Source organism: Olea europaea, chromosome 19, assembly GCF_002742605.1.
Source record: "Olea europaea var. sylvestris chromosome 19, O_europaea_v1, whole genome shotgun sequence".
In the NCBI taxonomy this organism is placed as follows: domain Eukaryota; kingdom Viridiplantae; phylum Streptophyta; class Magnoliopsida; order Lamiales; family Oleaceae; genus Olea; species Olea europaea.
The window spans coordinates 4,102,517-4,123,934 of record NC_036255.1 but is presented as its reverse complement, the minus strand read 5'-3'; the positions used below and the strand labels follow the sequence as shown (position 1 = coordinate 4,123,934).

At 40.5% G+C, this 21,418-nt stretch overlaps 3 protein-coding genes and 1 long non-coding RNA gene across 4 annotated transcripts; all 4 read left to right on the top strand.

Annotated features, from left to right (window-relative positions):
- The first annotated feature begins 412 nt into the window (after positions 1-412).
- Positions 413-1,600, top strand: LOC111368227 (uncharacterized protein At4g04980-like). The gene is made up of 2 exons (XM_022989475.1): positions 413-1,409; positions 1,525-1,600. Exons 1-2 carry the CDS (start codon positions 1,000-1,002, stop codon positions 1,598-1,600), a joined length of 486 nt encoding a protein of 161 aa, XP_022845243.1. The 5' UTR covers positions 413-999.
- A 12,624-nt stretch (positions 1,601-14,224) lies between these two features.
- LOC111368226 (protein SCAR-like) lies at positions 14,225-14,533 on the top strand. The gene has a single exon (XM_022989474.1). The coding sequence runs from the start codon at positions 14,225-14,227 to the stop codon at positions 14,531-14,533; it is 309 nt and encodes a 102-aa protein (XP_022845242.1).
- Positions 14,534-16,126: 1,593 nt separating this feature from the next.
- Positions 16,127-18,598, top strand: LOC111368397 (metal tolerance protein 10-like). The gene is made up of 6 exons (XM_022989620.1): positions 16,127-16,342; positions 16,711-16,823; positions 16,905-17,150; positions 17,330-17,410; positions 17,533-17,763; positions 18,047-18,598. Exons 1-6 carry the CDS (start codon positions 16,165-16,167, stop codon positions 18,392-18,394), a joined length of 1,197 nt encoding a protein of 398 aa, XP_022845388.1. The 5' UTR covers positions 16,127-16,164; the 3' UTR covers positions 18,395-18,598.
- A 657-nt stretch (positions 18,599-19,255) lies between these two features.
- On the top strand, positions 19,256-19,806 carry LOC111368396. The gene is made up of 2 exons (XR_002697978.1): positions 19,256-19,451; positions 19,700-19,806. It is a non-coding gene; the product is annotated as an uncharacterized LOC111368396 (long non-coding RNA).
- The last annotated feature ends 1,612 nt before the right edge of the window (positions 19,807-21,418 follow it).

The following is a 21,418-nucleotide window of genomic DNA, read 5'->3' as shown; positions in this document are numbered from 1 at the left end:
GTGAAGGATCTGCCTGGAAATTGTTTCCTTGTGTTGAAACAAATATTTCGGTGTCAGAAATTGAAGGACTGTCCGTGCATCAGGTCATATTCTGATGACTAAAAGATTTGGACACTGAAGGAATGACTTTATTCTAATATGGTCTTTACCTTGGAAATATTCTATGAATGACCAATATATTCTGAAAACAGGCACTATTTTTCTTAAGTGATGCTCTGAAATCAATTGGCGACCTGTGGACAATTAATGATGAATGGACGTTAAACTGTAAATATAACGCAGCAAAATAAAAGGAGTAGCGAATTTGGAATAACTTGATATGTCGTATCATAATCTTCTATTAGCTGGAAAGTCTTTGATCTTAATTTATCGTTGTTTTTAACAATTTTCCTCCGATTAAATTTAGCTAGCACTGTCAATGCTTGAAGACATGATTAAGCTAGCCAGGGAGAGAATATAAGATACTATGGATGAGGATGAAGAGAGGGACTATAGTCTCCCGGTAGACGCATTCGGAAAGGCTTTGTCTGAGTCATATTCAGATAACGTTGGTTCTTTTTCTAGCTTTCCAGAAGCCCCAGCTTAGTCCTTCCAGAAATACGTGAGGCCCCGACTGTGGGCGTAAAGACTTCTTATTCTCTGCCTTTACTCCTTCCTCTGAGAGTCGAAGCGGTCAGAAAACTGGACCCCATTGATCTAAAACGCCTATCATTCCATATTTTCCCTCATGCAGTACATCAAGATTCTATATACTCAATCCAGGTAAGTAAGAAGGACAAGGAAGAACACCTAGAGGTGGAAGCAAAACGGCATTCTGGAAAGAATGCAGTGGGTAGGGGTGAGGTTGTCGAAGAATGTGAGATGACGGAAAACATGGCTAAGATCGATGAGGTTGTAGGTGATGCTCCAGACACATTGGTGAAAGAACATTCTGCACCATGACTGCCAGCACCACCTCCATCTCCATCACTATCACCAGTTGGTCTGAAAAATGAAGCAATGTCCCAAACTTCACCCTTGCCTCCTCCTCCTCCACCACCACCACGGCTCCCTTTTACCTCTGGAAATCAAGCATGCCCTCCACCTCCTCCACCACCGATGTCATCAAGAAATGTTGCACCACTTCCACCAGCCATGGGGACATCACAAAGACCACCATTTATGTCAAATGTAAGTGGTAGAACTCCACTACCACCTCCAGGGCTTGCTGCCTCCAACAACCTCCATCCCAAGAAAGCTACCACAAAATTGAAGAGATCTTCCCAGATCGGTAATCTGTTTCGACTTCTCAAGGGGAAAATAGAAGGATCTAGTTTAGAAGGCAAATCATCAGGGAGGAAAGGTAAAATTGGCACCTCTACTGGAGGAAAACAGGGAATGGCTGATGTATTAGCAGAGATGACAAAACGGTTGATTTTTACACTATTATTTCATAAATTTGTATTTTTGATAGACAAACTGTCCTATCATTCCTCAGAAGAAATTTTAAATATTTTTCTGTAATTGTCTGTATTTATTTTTCAGGTCAGCTTACTTCCAACAAATTGAGGAGGATGTCAAGAATCATTCAAACTCGATTAAAACTCGATTAAGGAGTTGAAAGCTGCGATAACTTCTTTCCAGACATCAGACATGGCTGAGCTCATAAAATTCCACAAATATGTGGAATCGCACCTCGAGAAATTAACTGATGAAACACAGATTCAATGAAACGAGTGCCCTTATTGATTCCTATGTGATGCTAGTATTACCGGACGATCATGTAGTACTAATGTTTATGCTGCAGGTATTAGCAAGATTCGAAGATTTTCCTACAAAGAAATTGGAAGCATTAAGGATGGCAGCAGCATTGGACTTGAAGTTAGATTCAGTAGCTAACACTTAGCAGAATTGGCCAATAGTGTCACCTTTTGGCCAACTCCTAGACAAAGTCGAGAACTACTTCAATAAGGTAAGCTAAAGGTCCAGACCTTGTCTGCTAATATTCTTGTCATGAGGACATCATTAGCTTGATTTAACATAAAGAAAAATGAAATAACCTTCAGATCAGAGGATAAATGGATGCAATGGAGCGGACTAAAGATGAAGACTCGAAGAAATTTCAAATTCACAAAATGGATTTTGATTTAGCATCCTCGTGCGTATCGAAGAACTGATGGTGGATATTTCTTCGACCTGTATGGAGCTGGCACTTAAGGTTAGTTCAGACCAGAATATTTTGTTAACAAGCACATCTCTACAATAATGTTTACGATGCAGTTCAACTGGATCATTCTATTCCACCTCTTCGGGCATGTTTGGCAAATCTTAAGTTTATTTCATTGATGAAAGAAGTTACTAATTTGACAGTATTCTTTTTAAGCTTAGCCTAACATTCTTTAAGAGGGAAGTTGTAGTATCTATTTTTTTCTGTTTGAACTTACCCTGAAAATATAATGGGATGTTTATTCAGGAGAATAGAAATATGAAAACAAAAGGAAAAAACGAATTTAAAACTCCAGGGAGGAAAAAGGGATCTGCTGAAATGCTTTGGAAGGCTTTCCAGTTTGCATTTCGAGATTATACCTTCGCCGGAGGACAGGCCGACCGAGCTGATAGGCTGACAAGAGAACTTGCCCATGAAATCGAGACTGATTCTCATTAACCTTTCTAGCAACATTGAAAAAACTGAGAAATATATCCCCAAACCATTTTTTGTAAGAACCGTATAAATTTCATATAATGTAAATATATTTCTCTATTTTCTTGTTATTTATTTATAATTTCGTGGGCAGCATTGCAAGCGCACGCTCAGATAGCTTGTGATACTTGTCGTGAGACGGAGTGGTTGTGCAAGATCCAAAACATGATTCTTAGTCACAGGACTATCATAGACCTAAAGCACGATCACATGAAGAAGAATATAACACGGATTTTATTCACTTGTCTTATTTCTTATGTAATTGCATATCAGGGATATGATGATGGACAGGAGGTATGATTCACCTTGCTCAACTTCTGGGGGTCTGTACTTCAGGATCAAGATTGCAAACTTAGTTGTATAAATGAAGATCTCGTTGATGTTGATGGTTGACGTTGCCGGTATTGATACACCCGATGAGTTCATCCCGAGGACTCCATATATGCCCCAGCTCACCTTTCTGCCATGGTCCTCTGGATCTCCCGGAGACCTCAAGATATTTTGGTCCTCGAGGTATCTCGTGCACTTATTAACATCCTCTCAAGTCATCGGGAATAGTCCTTGGGACATACACCACCAACATACCTTTTAAGACCTAGGTATCTAACAAACAAACCTAAACACCCAAGGATTCTGTATCAACCCTTATACCACTTGTCAAACAATTTCATTACAAGTAGGGCACTCTTTATAAATAGAATTCCCTTGGATAAAAATATCCAACCAGCACAATCCTACTAGGAGTGCACTACCTACCCCTATAAAAGCAGAACCTTGGGCCATTATTCAGGTACGTTTTTCATTATTCTCCAGCATATAGCCTCACGCATATAGTTCCCTTTCTAACTTAAGCATCGGAGGGGCGACGAGAACACACCTCGTTGCCTTTGTTTCAGGTACCGAAAGACTACGATCGTGATCAACCCGAATCATCGAGCTCGGGAAATCTGCAGGTACGATTTTTGGTAGCATCATTGGCGCCGTCTGTGGGAACCACTACCAAAAGCCATGGTAAACACACGTTCAGGTCTTCCACCAGCAAGCTCATCCGCTCCAAACCAACCCCCTCCTGAGGATATCCCTGTTCCTCAAGAGGAATCATCAGAAGTGCCAGAATTCCGGCCGGCAGTCATCACTGTCGGAGCCTTTGAAGAGCTCAGACAATAGGTCGCCACACTGACTCAGCGGCTAAGTTAAAGAAATTCGCATCCGTCACCCACACCAGCACCCCAGGGGGGTTTTATGGCTGATGCTCGAGCTCAGAGACATGTCCCTGACAATAGCGGAGCAGGGGCCTCGGGCATACCACATGTGACCTCGGCCTCAAGATCAGTGACCATGGAATCCGAGGAACTCGCTAGGATTATTCAAGAAGGAATTACGGCGGGCCTACTTCAGGGCAACAAAGGGACGATAAGATTCAGTCCCAACACTTCCTTTACTCCCGAGATATTGACATTCCCCTTGCTAGACAGATTTAAGTATCCTAGGATCAAAGAATATGATGAGACCACCGATCCAATCAATCATCTTAACGTATACACGGACGTCATGAATCTACAGGTGGCACCGGATCAGGTGATGTGCAAGGCCTTCCCGCAAACTTTGATGAATGCTGCTAGGGATTGGTTCTCAACCTTAGAGCCCAACTCCATAACCTCATTCTTGGATCTGGCGGACAAGTTCTCTGCTTTCTTCGCAAGCAGTAAATGCATCAGGAAGACAGCGGCTTCCTTCATGCAACTTAGACAAGGGCAAAATGAGACCCTACGTGACTTCATGACCAGGTTCAACAAGGAAAGACTTCAGATTCCCGACCTACATATAACTGCAGTAGTTTCTGCCCTCACATATGCCATAAAGTGTGAGGCTTTCAAGATGTCTTTATCCAAAACTCCGCCAAAGACAGTGATCGAGCTTCTTACCCGAGCCGAGAAGTACATAAATATGGAGAAAACACTGAACCCGAGAAAGGTTGGACCACCCCATGACAGGGTCGAGCATAAACGACAACACGACCCGAACCCCTGTGCAGAACAACCTCGGAAAAAATAGAGACAGGAGGTTCTCCCGACGTCATTCACGCGTTTAAATACGTCAAAGACAAATATATTGATGGAGATCAAAGATATGAAGGAACTCAAATGGCCTGTCAGAATGAGGTCACCACCCGAATCCAGGGACATGAACAAGTACTGTGAGTTCCATCGGGATCATGGGCATACCACGGAGAACTGTAAGGCCCTGCAATGGGAGATTGAAGCCCTTATTAAAAGAGGACTCCTGAGTTCCTACGTCGATAACGACAAATGCCCGAGGAACGATCGTGGTAGGAAAAAAGCCCCTGAGGCAAAAAGGGATGGTCAACCCACTGCTGGAACCATCAATATCATCATTGGGGGTATTACCTCGGGAGGAGACTCCAACAGTGGAAGAAAACAATTTGCCTTGGCCTCTGGGATGCCTCATGGAAAGCTGGAGGATATTACTTTTGGGACCAGGGACTTAGAAGGTGTATCACTTCCACATGATGACGCCTTGGTAATCTCGACGATTGTGGCCAATTTTGAAGTAAAGAGAATCTTGGTTGACAACGGGAGTGCGACCAATATACTTTCACAAGAAGCTTTTGCTAAAATGGGAATCTCATCTCAGCAACTCAAAGCGGTTAAAACTCCTCTCTAGGGGTTTGGGGGAGGAGTCATCACTCCAGAGGGTGTCGTCGAGCTTCCTCTAACTTTGGGTTCTGGCCAGAGACAGGTTACGGAGATGACATTTTTTCAAGTGGTACATGTCTCAATGGCCTGTAACGCCATTCTGGGAAGACCACTCCTAAACAAGATCAAAGCCATTGTGTCTACCTTCCACCTAGCCATGAAATTTCCAACAAGTAATGGCGTTGGGGTCGTGCGTAGAGACCAGACAGCTGCTAGACAATGCTATGTTGCCAGCGTTCGGGAAATAAATAACGACGTCATGCAAATCTCGAGGATGGAGCCCGAGGCCGAGCAACAAGTCAGACTTGCTCCTGTCGAAGAATTAATGAAAATTGAGCTCGAGCATAATAAGAAGGTGACGATGGGTCAGGATCTTGACGTCACCCTAAAGACAGAACTTATTGGTTGCTTATCTCGCAACATTGACGTTTTTGCCTGGAAGGTTGAGGATATGTTAGGGATAGACCCCAAAATTGCAGTCCACAGGCTTAACATTAGCCCAGGGGCCAGACCAGTAAAGCAGAGGAAAAGACAGTTTGCCCCGAAACGTCGGGAGGTCATTCGAAAAGAAATTAACAAACTCGTCAGTGCTCAATTCATTCGAGAGGTCCAATATCCCGATTGGCTTGCCAATGTTGTTTTAGTGAAGAAGGCCAATGGTAAGTGGAGGGTCTGCATTGACTTCACAGATCTTTACAAAGTATGTCCAAAGGATAGCTATCCCCTACCGCGGATTGACAACTTGGTGGATAGCACATTTGGACATAAGCTATACAGCTTCTTGGATGCATTTTCTGGTTATCATCAAATCCTCATGGTCGAGGAAGATCAAGAAAAGATGTCATTCATGGCCGATTCCGCCGTATACTGTTATAAGGTCATGCCTTTCGATTTAAAGAATGCAGGGGCAACATACCAAAGGCTCATCAACAAAGTCTTTACTAACTTGATTGGAAGGAATGTGGAGGCGTACGTTGATGACATGGTGGTCAAGAGCAAACAGGTGGACCAGCATATTTCAGATCATGAAGAGGTTTTCGACACCTTGCGAAAGTACAGAATGAAGTTGAACCCCACAAAATGTGCATTTGGAGTAGCCTCGAGCAAGTTCTTGGGCTTTAGATCACTCATCGGGGGATAGAGGCTAACCCTGACAAAATACAAGCCTTGGCATCTATGGAGTCACCAAGGAACAAGAAAGATGTACAGAGGCTGACTGGTAGGATAGCAGCCTTGAATAGGTTCATGTCCCGAGCATCAGACAGGTGTTATCCCTTCTTCAAAGTCCTCAGAGAAAACCAAGGTTTTGATTGGAATGAAGACTGTGAGAAAGCTTTTCAGGAGCTCAAGCAAACATTGGCATCTCCTCCTATTCTCACTAGGCCTGAGCCTGGTGACACCTTATTTTTGTACCTGGCTGTATCTCAAAACGCGGTCAGCGGGGTCTTGGTGAAAGAGGTTAACAGAGTCCAACAACCTATCTACTATGTAAGCAAGGTCCTACGAGATGCGGAAACAAGGTATACTTTGGCGGAACAACTTGCCCTTGCCTTGGTGATAGCAGCACGGAAACTCCGGCAGTATTTTCAGTCTCACCCTATTGTGATGCTCACTAATCAACCACTTAGGCATATACTTCAGAAGCCGGACGTCTCATGACGACTGATGAAATGGGCGATCGAGCTTGGAGAATTTGACAGCGAATTCAAACCACGCCGGTCTATCAAAGCCCAAGCACTAGCCAACTTCATTGCAGAACTAACCCCTAGGCCTCGGGGGCTAGGTGACAGCTCGAGCATGAGCATCAATTTGGACACTTGGCAAATTTTTGTAGATGGAGCATCGAACTCCTCGGGCTCGGGTGCAGGGGTCATCATCATCAGCCCTGACAAACAAACGGAGATTCAATACGCTCTTAGGTTCGAATTTGAAGCAACCAATAACGAGGCCGAGTATGAGGCCGTCGTTATTGCTCTGGAGCTAGCCCTTAGCCTTGAGCTCGAGTTCGTGAAGATATTTAGCGATTCACAACTGGTGGTCGGTCAGATTGAAGGATCATTTGAAAGGAAAGACGAGAAAATGAGTTTGTACTGTATGAAGGTTCAGGATCTTTAACGAAAATTCAAGAGTTGTGAAATTGCAAAAATTGCTCGAAAGGACAACGAAAAAGCCGACGCATTATCCAGGCTTGTGTTCATGGGGGTAGACAGCCTGGACAGAACAGTTCACATCAAAATCATCATAGAACCTAGCATCAATCAAATTCTCGACATCATGGACATTGACAACAAACCGTCCTGGATGGACCCAATCATAGAATTCATCACAAGTGGAAATCTACCAAGCGATGAAAGGTTGGCTAGAAGCATCAAAGCTCGAGCTCCTAGGTACTACATGATCAGCGGTGTCCTCTTTCGCAGAAGTATTACTCTTCCATACCTAAGGTGCCTTAGACCATCAGAATCATCCCAGGCCCTTGCTGAAGTTCATGAAGGTGTGTGCGGGAATTATCAAAGAGCCAGGGCCTTGGCCTTTAAACTTATACGATATGGATACTATTGGCCAACTATGAAGAAAGACGCCTCAGAATATGTTAAAAGATGTGATAGGTGCCAGAGGTTTGGTAATGTTATCCATTCACCAGCCGAAGACCTCACCAACATTAACTGTTCGGCCCCGTTTGAACAATGGAGAGTTGACATCCTCGGCCCCTTTCCTGTGGCAAGAGGTCAATTAAAGTTTGTTGCTGTAGCAGTAGAGTATTTCACAAAATGGGCAGAGGCCGAACCTCTCGCCACGATATCGGAGCCCAAGCTAAGAGCCTTCACTTGGAGGTCTATCATTTGCAGGTCTGGGATACCAAAGGTCCTCATCACTGACAATGGCAGGCAATTTGACAATCAACAGTTCAGGGACTTTTGCTCAAACCTTGGGATTGATCACCGTCTGACTTCAGTTTCGCATCCTCAGAGCAATGGTCTGGCCGAGGTAGCAAATCGAATCATATTACAAGACCTCCGAACAAGAATTAGTAATGCTAGGGGTTCTTGGTTCGATGAGCTGCCTTCTATACTGTGGACATATCGAACAACTCATAGGACAACCACAGGAGAAACCCCTTTTATGTTAGCTTATGACATTGAAGCAATGGTCCCGATGGAAATTAGGCTGCCAAGCCACAGGAGGCTCGTGCCAGAAACCTCGGGGCATACAACTGAACACCTTGATCTCTTGGAAGAAGTGCGGGAGCAAGTCGCTATAAAGGTGGCCTCTTACCAAACTAAGACAGCAAAACATTTTAATAAAAAAGTCAAGACTCGGAGGTTCAGAGCTGGCGACTTGGTCCTAAGGAGGGCCGAAGCTGTAGGTCATCCCCCATGGAAGCTCAGGCCCATCTGGGAAGGACCCTTTGAGGTCATACGACAGGTTCGCAAAGGAGCATACAGCCTAAGAGACACTTCGGGTAGACCTCTTCCAAGGCCCTGGAATGTCGATAATCTGAAAATATATTACAAGTAACATTCCCGATGCCATCTAAGAGATTTTCTTTTTATTCCTGCATTTTTAATTCTTCTGAATGTTATTTTTGGTTCCTCGGGCCTGCGTGCCCTTGCATTTTATTTCTCTAGTTTAGCGGGCCTGCGTGCCCATGCATGTTTTCTGTTTTCTTTTATAATGAACTACGTTCGGTTTGATCCCATTTGGGTACATAGTTAGCTTGGATACAATATAAATCCAAGTCCAGTCCGAGAAATTAGTAAATTCAAACCTCGGGTATAATAGCCCTTTAGTTTGCTTTGCGCCCAGGAATTACCTAAGCCTTGCCACGCGCAAGCACTCAAAAAAGCCTTGCCCTGAGCAAGCACCAAAGCCTTGCCTCACGCAAGCACTCAAAAAAGTCTTGCCCTGAGCAAGCATCAAGAGTTTTGCCCCGAGCAAGCACCAAAGCCTTGCCCCGTGCAAGCACTCAAAAAAGCCTTGCCCCGAGCAAGCACCAAAAGCCTTGCCCCAAGCAAGTACTAAAATCCTTGCCCCGCGCAAGCATTATTGCCTTTCCCTGAGTATGAACTAAAAGCCTTGCCCCGCGCAGGTACTCAAAAAAGCCTTGATATATGCTCAAGTGTAAGCCGTTATAGTAATACCCGGAGACGTATAAAAATCCTACATCATTTTTGACAATCCCTCGAGGATATCACATGAGCACATAACAACTTTTTAAGTTAGTTGTGCTCGAGGTTTACAGTCCTCGAGAATATCACATCACAACTTTTTTAAGTTAGTTGTGCTCGAGGTTTACAGTCCTCGAGAATATCACATCCCAACTTTTCAAGTTAGTTGTGCTCGAGATTTACAGTCCTCAAGAATATCACATCGCAACTTTTTAAGCTAGTTGTGCTCGGGGTTTAGAGTCCTCGAGAATATCACATCGCTACCTTTTAAGTTAGTTGTGCTCGAGATTATCTTAATCCTTTAAGGTAATATGCTCGAGTTGTGGAATCCTCGAGTAAACTCTTCAATGTCGCATGAGAAGTTAATTTCCAGTTTGTTTGCTCGAATGTATGAAGTCCAAGGGGTCGGGATAAATAGTTCAAATGCAATAAATTAACTTCAGAACATACATAGTCATCGATCAAAATACATGTTCAAAGTTTAAACAAAAATTACAAAAGATCGAGGTGGGGGAAGTCATCCAATATGGCCAAGAGGAGGGTCAAGGTTGCTGATGTCAATCTCAACATCGTCCTCAAGACCGTCCTCTTCATCTCCGCCCAATCCTCCTCCATCTTCCGAACCCGAGAGCTCCAAAGTATCAGCAATGGAAGGCACTGTCTTTAGGTCAGCCGGAGCGACGTCGGGCAATTTCTGACGGAGGAAGGCCCGGGCTTCTTTCAAAGCATGGAAGTACGCCCCCGACGCGTACTCCCCTTTTATCTTGTCACAATCCTCGGAGGTTTTGAACTCCTCCCAGGCCCTCTCCCTGACAGCCGCGAGCTCGCGCTCAAAATTCTCTGTCTTCTGGATAAGCTCGAGCCTCGCACCCTCGACCTCATCCTTTGCTGTGACAAGGTCGTCCCTGGCCTTGGCAGCCTCCATTCTCGCATCATCACGCTCCCTCAATAGAACCTCGACCTGAGCCTCGAGGTCTTGAATCTTACTGTCCTTGGAGGCCATGGACGTCTCTACTCCAGCTGCCCTCTTGGCCTCCTCAAGCCCTTGCAGAGAAAGCCCTCGAGCTACACTCAACATCTGGAAAAAATGGAGAAAGTGTTATGTATTAATCTCGACGACAAAACCTGAGGCTAAATTCGAAAGTCTGAAGATTACCTTCACTGTAAGACTCTCGAGGACCTTCATCCCATCCTCGAGCTTCACCTCCTCCTTGTATTTGTTCACGAGATCAGGAGCGAGGTGGCAAGTCTCAAAGTCCCTGGTAAGTGTCGGGTCATCCTCAAGGTCAACCACTTCAAAAGGAGGCCGAGGAGTTACGACCCGAGGAGTGGGAGATCTGAGGTTCGGCTGCAGAGGGGTCGAGACTTGAGGATGTGCTCGAGATGTTTCGCTAGGCCCCCTCACACCCTCAGGAGTTCCTCGAGGCCTCTTCTTGCTTTTCCTCTTCGGGGGCTGCCCCTGTGGATGAGCGTCAGTCCTTGTGCTGACAAAGTTCCGGAGAGCCTGAGGATCAAAAGACATGCCTGCAAAAAATTTACAAACATTTCAGAACGAGCACAAGGTCAAGCTATTTTTCAAAAAATAATAAAGGAACATCCCTACTCTCGACGCCTCTAATATCTGCCAGGTCTATAACCTCTTCCCCAATCTCCTTCATCGTCGAGAATAGGGAACTAAGCCCCACCAACATCCTCCTATGCTCTTCCAAAACATCCGGATACACCTGGCCCTCACAGAACTTCTCGGCGTCGGGGATTCCCCAATCAGGCCAGAAAAGAAGGTCGGGTTCTTGGGCTACAACATAAAACCACCCCTTCAAAGAGCTCGCCATCCTCGGGACTTTAAAACCCCCAATCGTCGAGAGATAGCCAAAACAAGTGTATCGAGGATGCTTCTTAAGCTCGAACACTAATTTACTTAGACCAATGTTGGGCTCAATACCTAAGTATCTACATGCTATGAAAAAATATACGAGCATTCTCCAGACGTTGGGCACTAACTGCCCCGGGCACATGGAGTGCTCGACTAATAGAGCAATGAAAAAGGGGTAAAGGGGCCACCTAAAGCCAGCCTTAAGGGTCTCCCTAAAAATAACAAACTCCCCTCGTCGAGCTCGAACAATTCTATCCTCAGGGCCAGGAAATCTAACATCGCAATTAGGCATAATACCATATTCCCTAGCTGCAGCTATGGCTGTGTGCTCTTTAAGCCTACAGGTTTCGTCGGGATACTCAAAGACCATATTAACCTGAGCCTCGGGAGTAGCCTCTAGGGGAATAGCCGTCGGTATTATCGACGTCCCTATGTCCTCACTACTACTAGAACCACTAGAAGAATCTCGACCCTCACTACTCGACATCACTTAGCAAACTTAAGACCTAGCTTATGGAATAACTTAAAGTCTCGAGCCTTACCTAGAGTTCTCGACTACTTGAGAAGTTCCCAAAGTGTTTCTCTCGAGTACGACCTCGCAGAACTCAGATTTACAGTAGGTAAAAGTGAAAAATAAAGGTGAGAACAGCAGTATTTATAGGTGAAAACGATGGGAGGCCAAAGGTCGCTATCTACGGCCGTCCACGAAGACACGTGTCACAAATCCAAGCCATTCTCTACAACGGTCATATCTCGACCTCTATCGTCAGCCACATCTTCTCGACGACGATTCGAGAAATGACATAACTCATGTGCACCCCATCCTAAGAGCTCGATCTCTAGGAGGAGTGCATGGGGGCCAGTGACGTTGCCAATATTGATACACCCCGAGGAGTTCATCCCGAGGACTCCATATATGCCCCAGCTCACCTTTCTGCCATGGTCCTTGGGATCTCCCGGAGACCTCGAGATATTTTGGTCCTCGAGGTATCTCGTGCACTTATTAACATCCTCTCAAGTCCTCGGGAATAGTCCTCGGGACATACACCACCAACATACCTTTTAAGACCTAGGTATCTAACAAACAAACCTAAACACCCAAGGATTCTGTATCAACCCTTATACCACTTGTCAAACAATTCCATTACAAGTAGGGCACTCTTTATAAATAGAATTCCCTTGGATAAAAACATCCAACCAGCACAATCCTACTAGGAGTGCACTACCTACCCCTATAAAAGCAGAACCTTGGGCCATTATTCAGGTACGTTTTTCATTATTCTCTAGCATATAGCCTCACGCATATAGTTCCCTTTCTAACTTAAGCATTGGAGGGGCGACGAGAACACACCTCGTTGCCTTTGTTTCAGGTACCGAAAGACTACGATCGTGATCAACTCGAATCATCGAGCTCGAGAAATCTGCAGGTACGATTTTTGATAGCATCAATGGTGAAGGATTTATTTGAGTAATACTAGAGAATTAAACGTGGAAGGTGATTTACCCTTCTCAATTATGCTGTTTTATTTTTTCAATCAAGTACTTAATGAATTCATTGATAAGATATGACCATGCTAACGTTCTGTTGCACTGCTACTGGTACTGGGATTGGAATACTCGCTATCAGTGATCAATCGAGTGAAGTGCCCGAAAAGTGTTCAAAGGGCTTATTTGGCTAACATAGAAATTGGCTAGATAACACAAATTTTTAATTAAAATGTCACACACAACTAAACTCTAATAGAGTGTTACATCTTTGGCTAAGCTTTCTATTTGATTATAAGAAAAAAAAATTAGATGTTAATTTATTTTGTATTGTGTTAAATGTAAATTAAATTTTTATGTTAGAGAAAATGACATTGTACATCACTTTTTAATTAAAAAGTCTCATTTAACTTTAGATAATATTTTTTACTTACAACACACTTTTCATTTGATTTTTCAAAAGAGTCCTGATTTTAGGGGTTTTTTGTTGCCCCTTAAAAAAAATACCCTAGTAAGGTTAGCGGTGGTAGTCGGGCACAACAATTAGCAAAGAGCTCTGAAAATCGGCCCAAATTCTTTTTTGACCAAGGCACAACCAAGTCCACCAGATTTTTCTGACCTGTCTAGTCCCGTACTCATATGAGCCGGATTGAGAAGGAGACTATGGACCAAAATTTATTATTTGTTTTTTTATTTTAGGTAAAATTCAAAACTAAGAGGATAAGTATCACCCATTTCAAAACTATGAACAAAGGTTTCAAATTTTAAAAATCAGACATTTATTAAAATTTATTTATGATCTAATTAATTAAGGATATGTTTTATTAATTAATTATAGTAAGGTTACATATCTATATAATTTGGTCACAAATTTATTATTTTCGGTCACCAATCAATATTTTTATGTATTATAAATTATTTTACGATCACAATTCAAAAATTTTATATGTCACAACTTTTTCATTGATCAAATATTAAAAATTTATAAGTCACCATTTATTTATGGGTCACAAATCAAAAATATTATAAATCACAACTTATTATATAGTCACAAATTATCAATCACAAATAACAATTTTTCAAGTCGCATATTATTTTTTAGTCATAATTTATCTTTTTCATTGGTTACATATTAATCAATTTAATGATCACAATCAATCAAATAATTTGTGACCAATCACCACCTCAATTCTCAAACAAATCAACACATCGTATAAAACCACCACCACATCGTCACGCTAATCTACCAAATAATTGGTCACAAACACCTCTCCAACTCCATCTCACACACAACCATCGCATGACCACCACCAACATAACCACCAGCTCACCTAGTTGCCAACATCAACAAAACCTCACCACTACAGCCAAAATCGCGACAACCAACACCCAAATACAACAAAAATCATATCCAAAATTACCACCACTATTACCCGTAGCACCACCACCATCACCGCCCCAAGCAAATTCACCACCATCACCCCCACCTCATCACCAGTACGAGGCAACAAGAAAATCACCACAAAGCAGATCTAATCAGGCTGGAGATGACCTCACCGTTTCTGAAAACCACGGCAGCATGAAACCACCCCAAGTTGTTGTGTCATGATGCTGGAGTTGACGTCGTCGCTCTCAGATCATCAAATGCAAGATGACGCTACCCCTCACTTCTATGTAGGGCTGGGCATATTTCCCAAACCGAACTGACTGAACCGAAATAAACCCGACGGTTCTTGTCAAATTAAATATCCGAATGAGTATCTAAATTGAGAACTGACGGGTACGATTTCGTTCTCAGTTCTAGACCAAGAATCGAATAAGAACCGAATCTTTCTATTTTTTTTATATTGAATAAATCAAATTATTTTAATTTTAATTTTTTTAAACAAATGAACAAATTTTAAATCCAAATTGTTGGCCCAATAATTTGTTTCATTTCTTATTTTTTAATTTTTGGCCCAATTACCCATTTTATTGTTTCATTTCTTAGCCCAACAAGATTCAACCCACTAAATAGCTCTAAACACCTACACTAAAGTGCACAATGCTGTCTCGACTATCGCACTCACTCTCATAGTCTCGTTGACATTCCAAAACATATACAATCACCGGTCGACGCTGTGACCTCCAATCGAAGCTGTGACCTCCGCCGACCAAAGCTTTGACCATAGTGATCATTTGAACAAAGTAGTCTACTAGTCTCTGACATTCCAAAACCATTGAATGTGTCGTTAGTTGTATTTATATAATGTTGTCATAAATATTAAAAAATTTAATTATAGTACGGAATCGAACCCGAACGGTTCCATAATTATATTTGGACCCGACAATTCCATTCACTAGATAACCGAAAATTTTGGTTTGGTTCAGTTCTCTTTAGAATCGAACCGACCCGCGCCCACCTCTACTTCTATGTTTTGTGTTTGTGTTTTGAGGCAACAACAAACGGGGTAAGTGTTCAAAAAATGGGTTGGATCCTATTCGCACCTTGTTGCGTCGGCGGTGTCTTACTGCGGTCACACAATGATGGCATGCACGGCATCGCCGCCAATTGTGGTTTAGGGCGATGAAAGAAAAAGAAGAGAGATGTAGAGACTAGAGAGAGGAGGAAGGGAGGAAAATAATTAGGGTTTGGTGGATGGAGGTAGAGTAGGTATGTAAATTAAATTATTTTTATAATATTATTATTAATATTAAAATGTTTAATTATAATATGATTTTTTAATAAACATACTTTGAATCTGATTTTTTAAGTTGCATCTTAAAACATATGGATGTGTGTAATTTTCACTTTATTTTATTTAGGAAAAAATCGAAACCATCCTCATTCAAGTGCATATCATAGTGCCAAGTAGTGAACAACCCTTAATTAAAAAATATTTATAAACATTTTTTTCCCTAACAAACATTGTGATATAAACGCATGGAGAATGTTGCTTCGAAAGTTTGTGTGGATTGGGCGATATCTGTAAAAGGTTCCCTATATCAGATTCTTTCCCTACTATATAAGCTTGAGTTTAATCAAATCAAATATTATACAAATAAGGTCAGCTCTTTGCGACTTTTGTCCAAGTCTCCATACATTAATTTCTTAATTTACAATCTACCTAACGTCCTTAATAATTCAACGATCAGCATTTTCCATGCTTTCTTTCTTTAGATGATCATCTCCTCTTTCTCTATATATGTATGTGTCTTGTCTAAGAAGGATAGAAAGTGTCAGCATTTTGTTGGAGCAAAATGGCAACAGAGTTGCGCACAGATTCATCAGATTACAGAATAGAACTTCTTTCACCAGCAGCAGAGAATGGGACCTTAACAAGAGGGCCATCATGGCGCATTAATTTCGATGAACATCGTCTGTCGGAAAAGACTAGTGATTCGCACATTAGCATTGGGAAATTTCTGCACACCATAAGTAAGCCTTCTGAGTTTTTAGTTTTTAGCAAACAACTAGTTACTTTGTTACCGTCATACTTAAGAATTAAGAATAGAGTTTTCTGCGGTAATCTATGACTAGGGGCGGACCCCCTTAAGGGCCCGTGGGTGCAGCCAGATACCTTCAGTTGGGTTTTTTAAATTTAAAATTTCAGATTTTTTTGGTTTCTCTCACAATTTAACTTAGCCCATTTTCTGTCTCACCCCCAACGAACCATAATCCTGGGTCCGTCCCTGTTTATGACATGTCATTATGTACATATTTACATGTCGGACCAGTCTATACTTTGGTGGCTTAATACATTTTCACACCTGTAATGAGTAATGAGTCCCCCTTTTTCACTGCAGCAAAGCAGAGGAAAATTGCAAAATATTACAAGGCGCAGGAAAGGCTTCTTCAAGATTTCAATGAGGTTGATGCATTTACTGAATTGGGCTGCTTGCCTGGAAGTCTCACAGAGGTTTGTGATTGCCAACAAATCACTCAAATATGGCTTTACATTTTGCTCAATTCTCAACAACTTTTTTACATTTTGTTGCAGGATGAGATGAAACAGGTTGCTAGAAACGAAAGGATGGCAATATATGCATCAAACATAGCTAATCTCGTGCTTTTTATAGCCAAAGTTTATGCTTCTGTAGAGAGCAGGTCATTGGCAGTCATTGCATCCACATTGGACTCACTTTTGGACCTGTTATCTGGATTTATATTGTGGTTTACGGCTTATGCTATGAAGAAACCTAACCGGTATAGATATCCAATTGGCAAGAATCGAATGCAACCAGTGGTAAGCATTTTAACACTCGCTCCCAATCTTTCACGATGACTTCCACATCAGCATATCGTTAGGGATTAACAGTTGAGACGAGAATAGTATATGGACCTTGGCGAATTTTCACTATAAGTTCTTTACTGGTGAATCGTATCCAGAAAGAATATCAATTCGAGTTATGCTGGATTTTGCAGGGCATAGTTATTTTTGCATCTGTAATGGCAACCCTTGGACTACAAATATTATTCGAATCTGGTCGAGAACTCATTATAAAGGTATACCAATTTTGATTCTGCTACATTCTGTCGAAAACCATTTATATGACATGAATCCATATTTCACATAATTTTCAGTTTTTCACAACTAAATCCCCTTGAACATGACTAAATTTATGCAGTCTCAACCTGAACGAGATCCAGAAAAAGAGAAATGGATGATAGGGATCATGGTTTCAGTCACGGTAGTGAAGTTTGTCCTCATGGTTTACTGCCGGCAGTTCAAGAATGAAATTGTTAGAGCTTATGCGCAGGATCATTTCTTTGATGTTATTACTAACTCTATTGGTTTAGCAACAGCGGTGTTAGCCATTCGATTTTATTGGTGGATCGATCCTCTTGGAGCCATACTGGTAAGCTCGTCCTATGTGTCAAAAAGTTCTCACTGAATTGGATTATGTCACCCCCATCATCCAACCTGGCATATCTTGTTATCAACATTGCTACATGAACAGGTTTAATGATAGAATTTTTAATAGGGGAACACGTGTCATTTTTCCATTTGATAGTTAGGAAAAAATAAAAAAAGCAGCCAGAGCACCCATCACCTAACCCTGTCAACTGCTCATGTTTGAGTAGCTTAATTCATCTTGTTTCATCTTGTAAATCATCTAAGTTTTTTGAGTTTGATTGCAGATTGCCTTATACACAATGGGGACATGGGCTAGAACAGTGATGGAAAATGTCAAGTCATTGATTGGAAGAACAGCACCGGCAAATTATATAACAAAGCTCATTTATCTAGTTTGGAATCATCACAAAGAAATAAGACACATTGCCACAGTTAGAGCATACACTTTTGGTTCTCAATACTTCGTGGAGATTGACATAGTTTTGCCAGGAGATATGCCTCTCGCTAAAGCACACAACATTGGCGAGACACTACAAGAAAAGTTGGAAAAGTTACCCGAAGTTGAGCGAGCTTTCGTGCACACAGACTTTGAGTCAATTCATCGGCCTGAACACAATCATAAAACCAAATAATCGATTCAATAGGGCGTGATTTGTTACCTCATGCCACAAGATTTATAGAAGTGAGTTGCATTGAGGCTTGACTTGAACACGTATTCATAAAAGAGAGTGCGACATAATGTTTTACCTTGAATTATATTTTACAATAATTGTTGGACGATATGTTTGGTAGAGATGATGTAGAAAGGGAGGTTTGTTTGTTATCTTGTTTTATCCAACGTATAAAACATATTTATTATTTTACAATAATTGTTGGACGATATGTTTGGTAGAGATGATGTAGAAAGGGAGGTTTGTTTGTTATCTTGTTTTATCCAACGTATAAAACATATTTATGAAAAATTAAAAGAGCATTATCATTTTTCCATCGGATGGAGGACAATTTGTAAGCGACTAAAAATATGTCAATCTCCTTTATCGTCTTAACGCAATATGGACATTTTCGGTTATGAGAATTGATTTTTTTACCGTTAGAGAGAAAAGTAAGTCACACCTATGAGTGAAGAAGTAAAAAATGACAGTTAGAATAGTGAAATAAAGTCAAAAAAGTTAATTTTTTTGAGCGAAAAATTGCTACCAAATGGGAGCATATATTTCTCTTGAATCTGGACATTTTTATGTTGTAGTTCCATTCTAAAAGATGAACATTTAAATGGATCAAAACTTATATATTTTTTATTATTTTCAAATTTTTGACGTGAAAGTTTACCCTTGTATATATGACAATGCCACTGCAGATTGCGCGAATGGCAGCCGCCAGCAAAGTGTGAGGACATTTTGGTAAATAAAATGGCATGGCTAAATTAGGGTTTTCCGTGTGCTCCACTATATATATATATATCCTGTGTATCTTCAATCTTCAATTTACCTGCCCTCTGTATTGTGGCTAAATTAGGGTTGGTACACGGAATCGATTACACAGAGCCACACGATCACGCATCTAAACATATAGTAGCATGTTCTTATCGAAAATCAATATATTGAGGCCAATGATGCATAAAAATTGTCCGTACCATCTGAGGATCTTTACTAAGTCTCCTTTGATGTGAATTCGCCTGTATTTTCTGAGGTCTCTCGCTTCAATTTTTATTTTATTTTAATATTTGGTATTGTTCTGAAAAAGGCAGTGATGATGAAAATTATACCATCAAACTATGAAAGCTCTTGAGCTTGTTGATGCTAAATTCATTAATCTCTGAGCCTTCGTTGAATTTTTGTTCCTTTTTTTTTGTTAATTTTCTCGGTGTATTTGTTTGTCATCAATTAAGGCAACAAATTAGAGTCACTGATGCACTACATTTTTAATGGTGTTTTCAGCGCTGTACGTTGCCGATAACAATTAGGTTCTGAGATTCTGGCATTTGCTTCTTTTATTGAGCTTGTGCATTCAGATGTGCCCACATTTTGGTATTGAAGATGATGAATTTGAGATGGGGTGGAATTTAATTTAAAATTTAAAATGATATTCTGAAATTGTTATTATTTTTTGGTATTTCGAGATTGAAATATGAAGCCAAATGGTGAAATTGGAAAAAAAAAAATGCTTTGTTCTCTGTTCCGATTTGAATTAGCTAAATAGTTAAGAGCTTATTTAGGAATGATTTTAAGTCAATTAAAATTAATTTTTTGATTGATATTTTATTATTTGAGTCGTCATTTTTGAATTCGTTTTTCAATGGTAGGGTCATTTTATTTTTAACGATCAAAAAATCAATTATTAAAATCTCTACCAACATTAAGTCAACATAAATAATAATTTCAATAAAATGATATTAACCTTTTCATCATATATGCTATCAATTTTTATTGAGAGTAATAAATGGGTTGAGTTGCTCATGGGCTAGATTGGGCTCATCCGGATTTGTGTTGTGGACAACTTGAGCTCATTTTGATCTGGGTCATGCATCAAGTTGAGTTGAGATTAAGGTCCCATTTGATAAATATTAATGTAAAATTGAGAATGAAAAATATAGTCGTCACGAGTCTCATATAAGAGATAAAAATTTAAATTTGATGGTTTGATATAATGAATAACAGTTATATTTTTCATTTTAATGAGAAAATAATGAAAAACAAATGGGGCTTAATTTTTATAAGCTGAGCTTGTGAGGTGAGGTCAATGAGTCGGCTCATTTAGGGGCATGGGTATTATTTTTAAAAAAAATTTGTTCAAGTAAAATATCAGAAAAATAAAACTATTATTAATGAAAGGTCAAATGCTATTATGCTCCTATTTGACTTCCTCTATAATAAGATAAGTTATTTTTTATATTTATTTTTAATCATACATTTATTTAATAAAATATTTTACATATAAATTCAAAAAAAAAATTCTCATTTTTATTCATACTTTTCAAAAAGTTCAATATTAGAAATATCATTTTTACAAAATAATAGCCATCAAATAGTGGTTATATTTAACAAACTTTGAAGGTGAATTTTTCATTGAATGCTGAAAAAATATTGTTGCTGGCAATTACTTTTTCTAATAAACAAAATAAAATTGGTACGTGTTTATATTTTACTACGATGAAACAAAATATAAAGACTGGATTGATGAATATTTTGATAATAAATTTTATAAAAAGTAATTTTTAGAAGCTAATTTTGAACTGTGCGTTCTAATATTGTCACACAAGGCTAGAGCACTAAACACACGAGTAGTTGGAAAGAAAATGCAAAATTGCCTAGTAGACTTTTTTTAAACTTTTTATTTGTTGTAATCGTTACTCCTAACATTTTCAAACGATACATGTCATCCAAAATTTCATCAATTGATCAGAAATTTAATTTTGACCATAGTTTTAGTATTTTAATAGGGGGTAAAAGAGTAAATTTCTATTTAACATATTAAATGATTATATTCATTAAATTAAAAAATAAGAAAAAACAAAAGAATCATTTTCTTCCTCTCACCCCATCCCCACCTCAAACCCACAGCCACCCAACCTCCATCGCCACCACATCCACCCTTCACCACCATCCATCCCATCACAATTGCCACCAGGCAACCTCCACCGCATTCTACCATGAGAA

What these genes read in the sequence shown, in the direction of transcription:
- LOC111368227 (XM_022989475.1), top strand. Translation starts at nt 1,000, where the DNA reads ATGTCCCAAACTTCACCCTTGCCTCCTCCTCCTCCACCACCACCACGG. An exon ending in TTAGCAGAGATGACAAAACG is followed by an intron (nt 1,410 to 1,524) that starts GTTGATTTTTAC and finishes TTTATTTTTCAG; the next exon opens with GTCAGCTTACTTCCAACAAA.
- LOC111368226 (XM_022989474.1), top strand. Translation starts at nt 14,225, where the DNA reads ATGACCACCACCAACATAACCACCAGCTCACCTAGTTGCCAACATCAA.
- LOC111368397 (XM_022989620.1), top strand. Translation starts at nt 16,165, where the DNA reads ATGGCAACAGAGTTGCGCACAGATTCATCAGATTACAGAATAGAACTT. An exon ending in GAAATTTCTGCACACCATAA is followed by an intron (nt 16,343 to 16,710) that starts GTAAGCCTTCTG and finishes TTTTCACTGCAG; the next exon opens with CAAAGCAGAGGAAAATTGCA. An exon ending in TGCCTGGAAGTCTCACAGAG is followed by an intron (nt 16,824 to 16,904) that starts GTTTGTGATTGC and finishes ATTTTGTTGCAG; the next exon opens with GATGAGATGAAACAGGTTGC.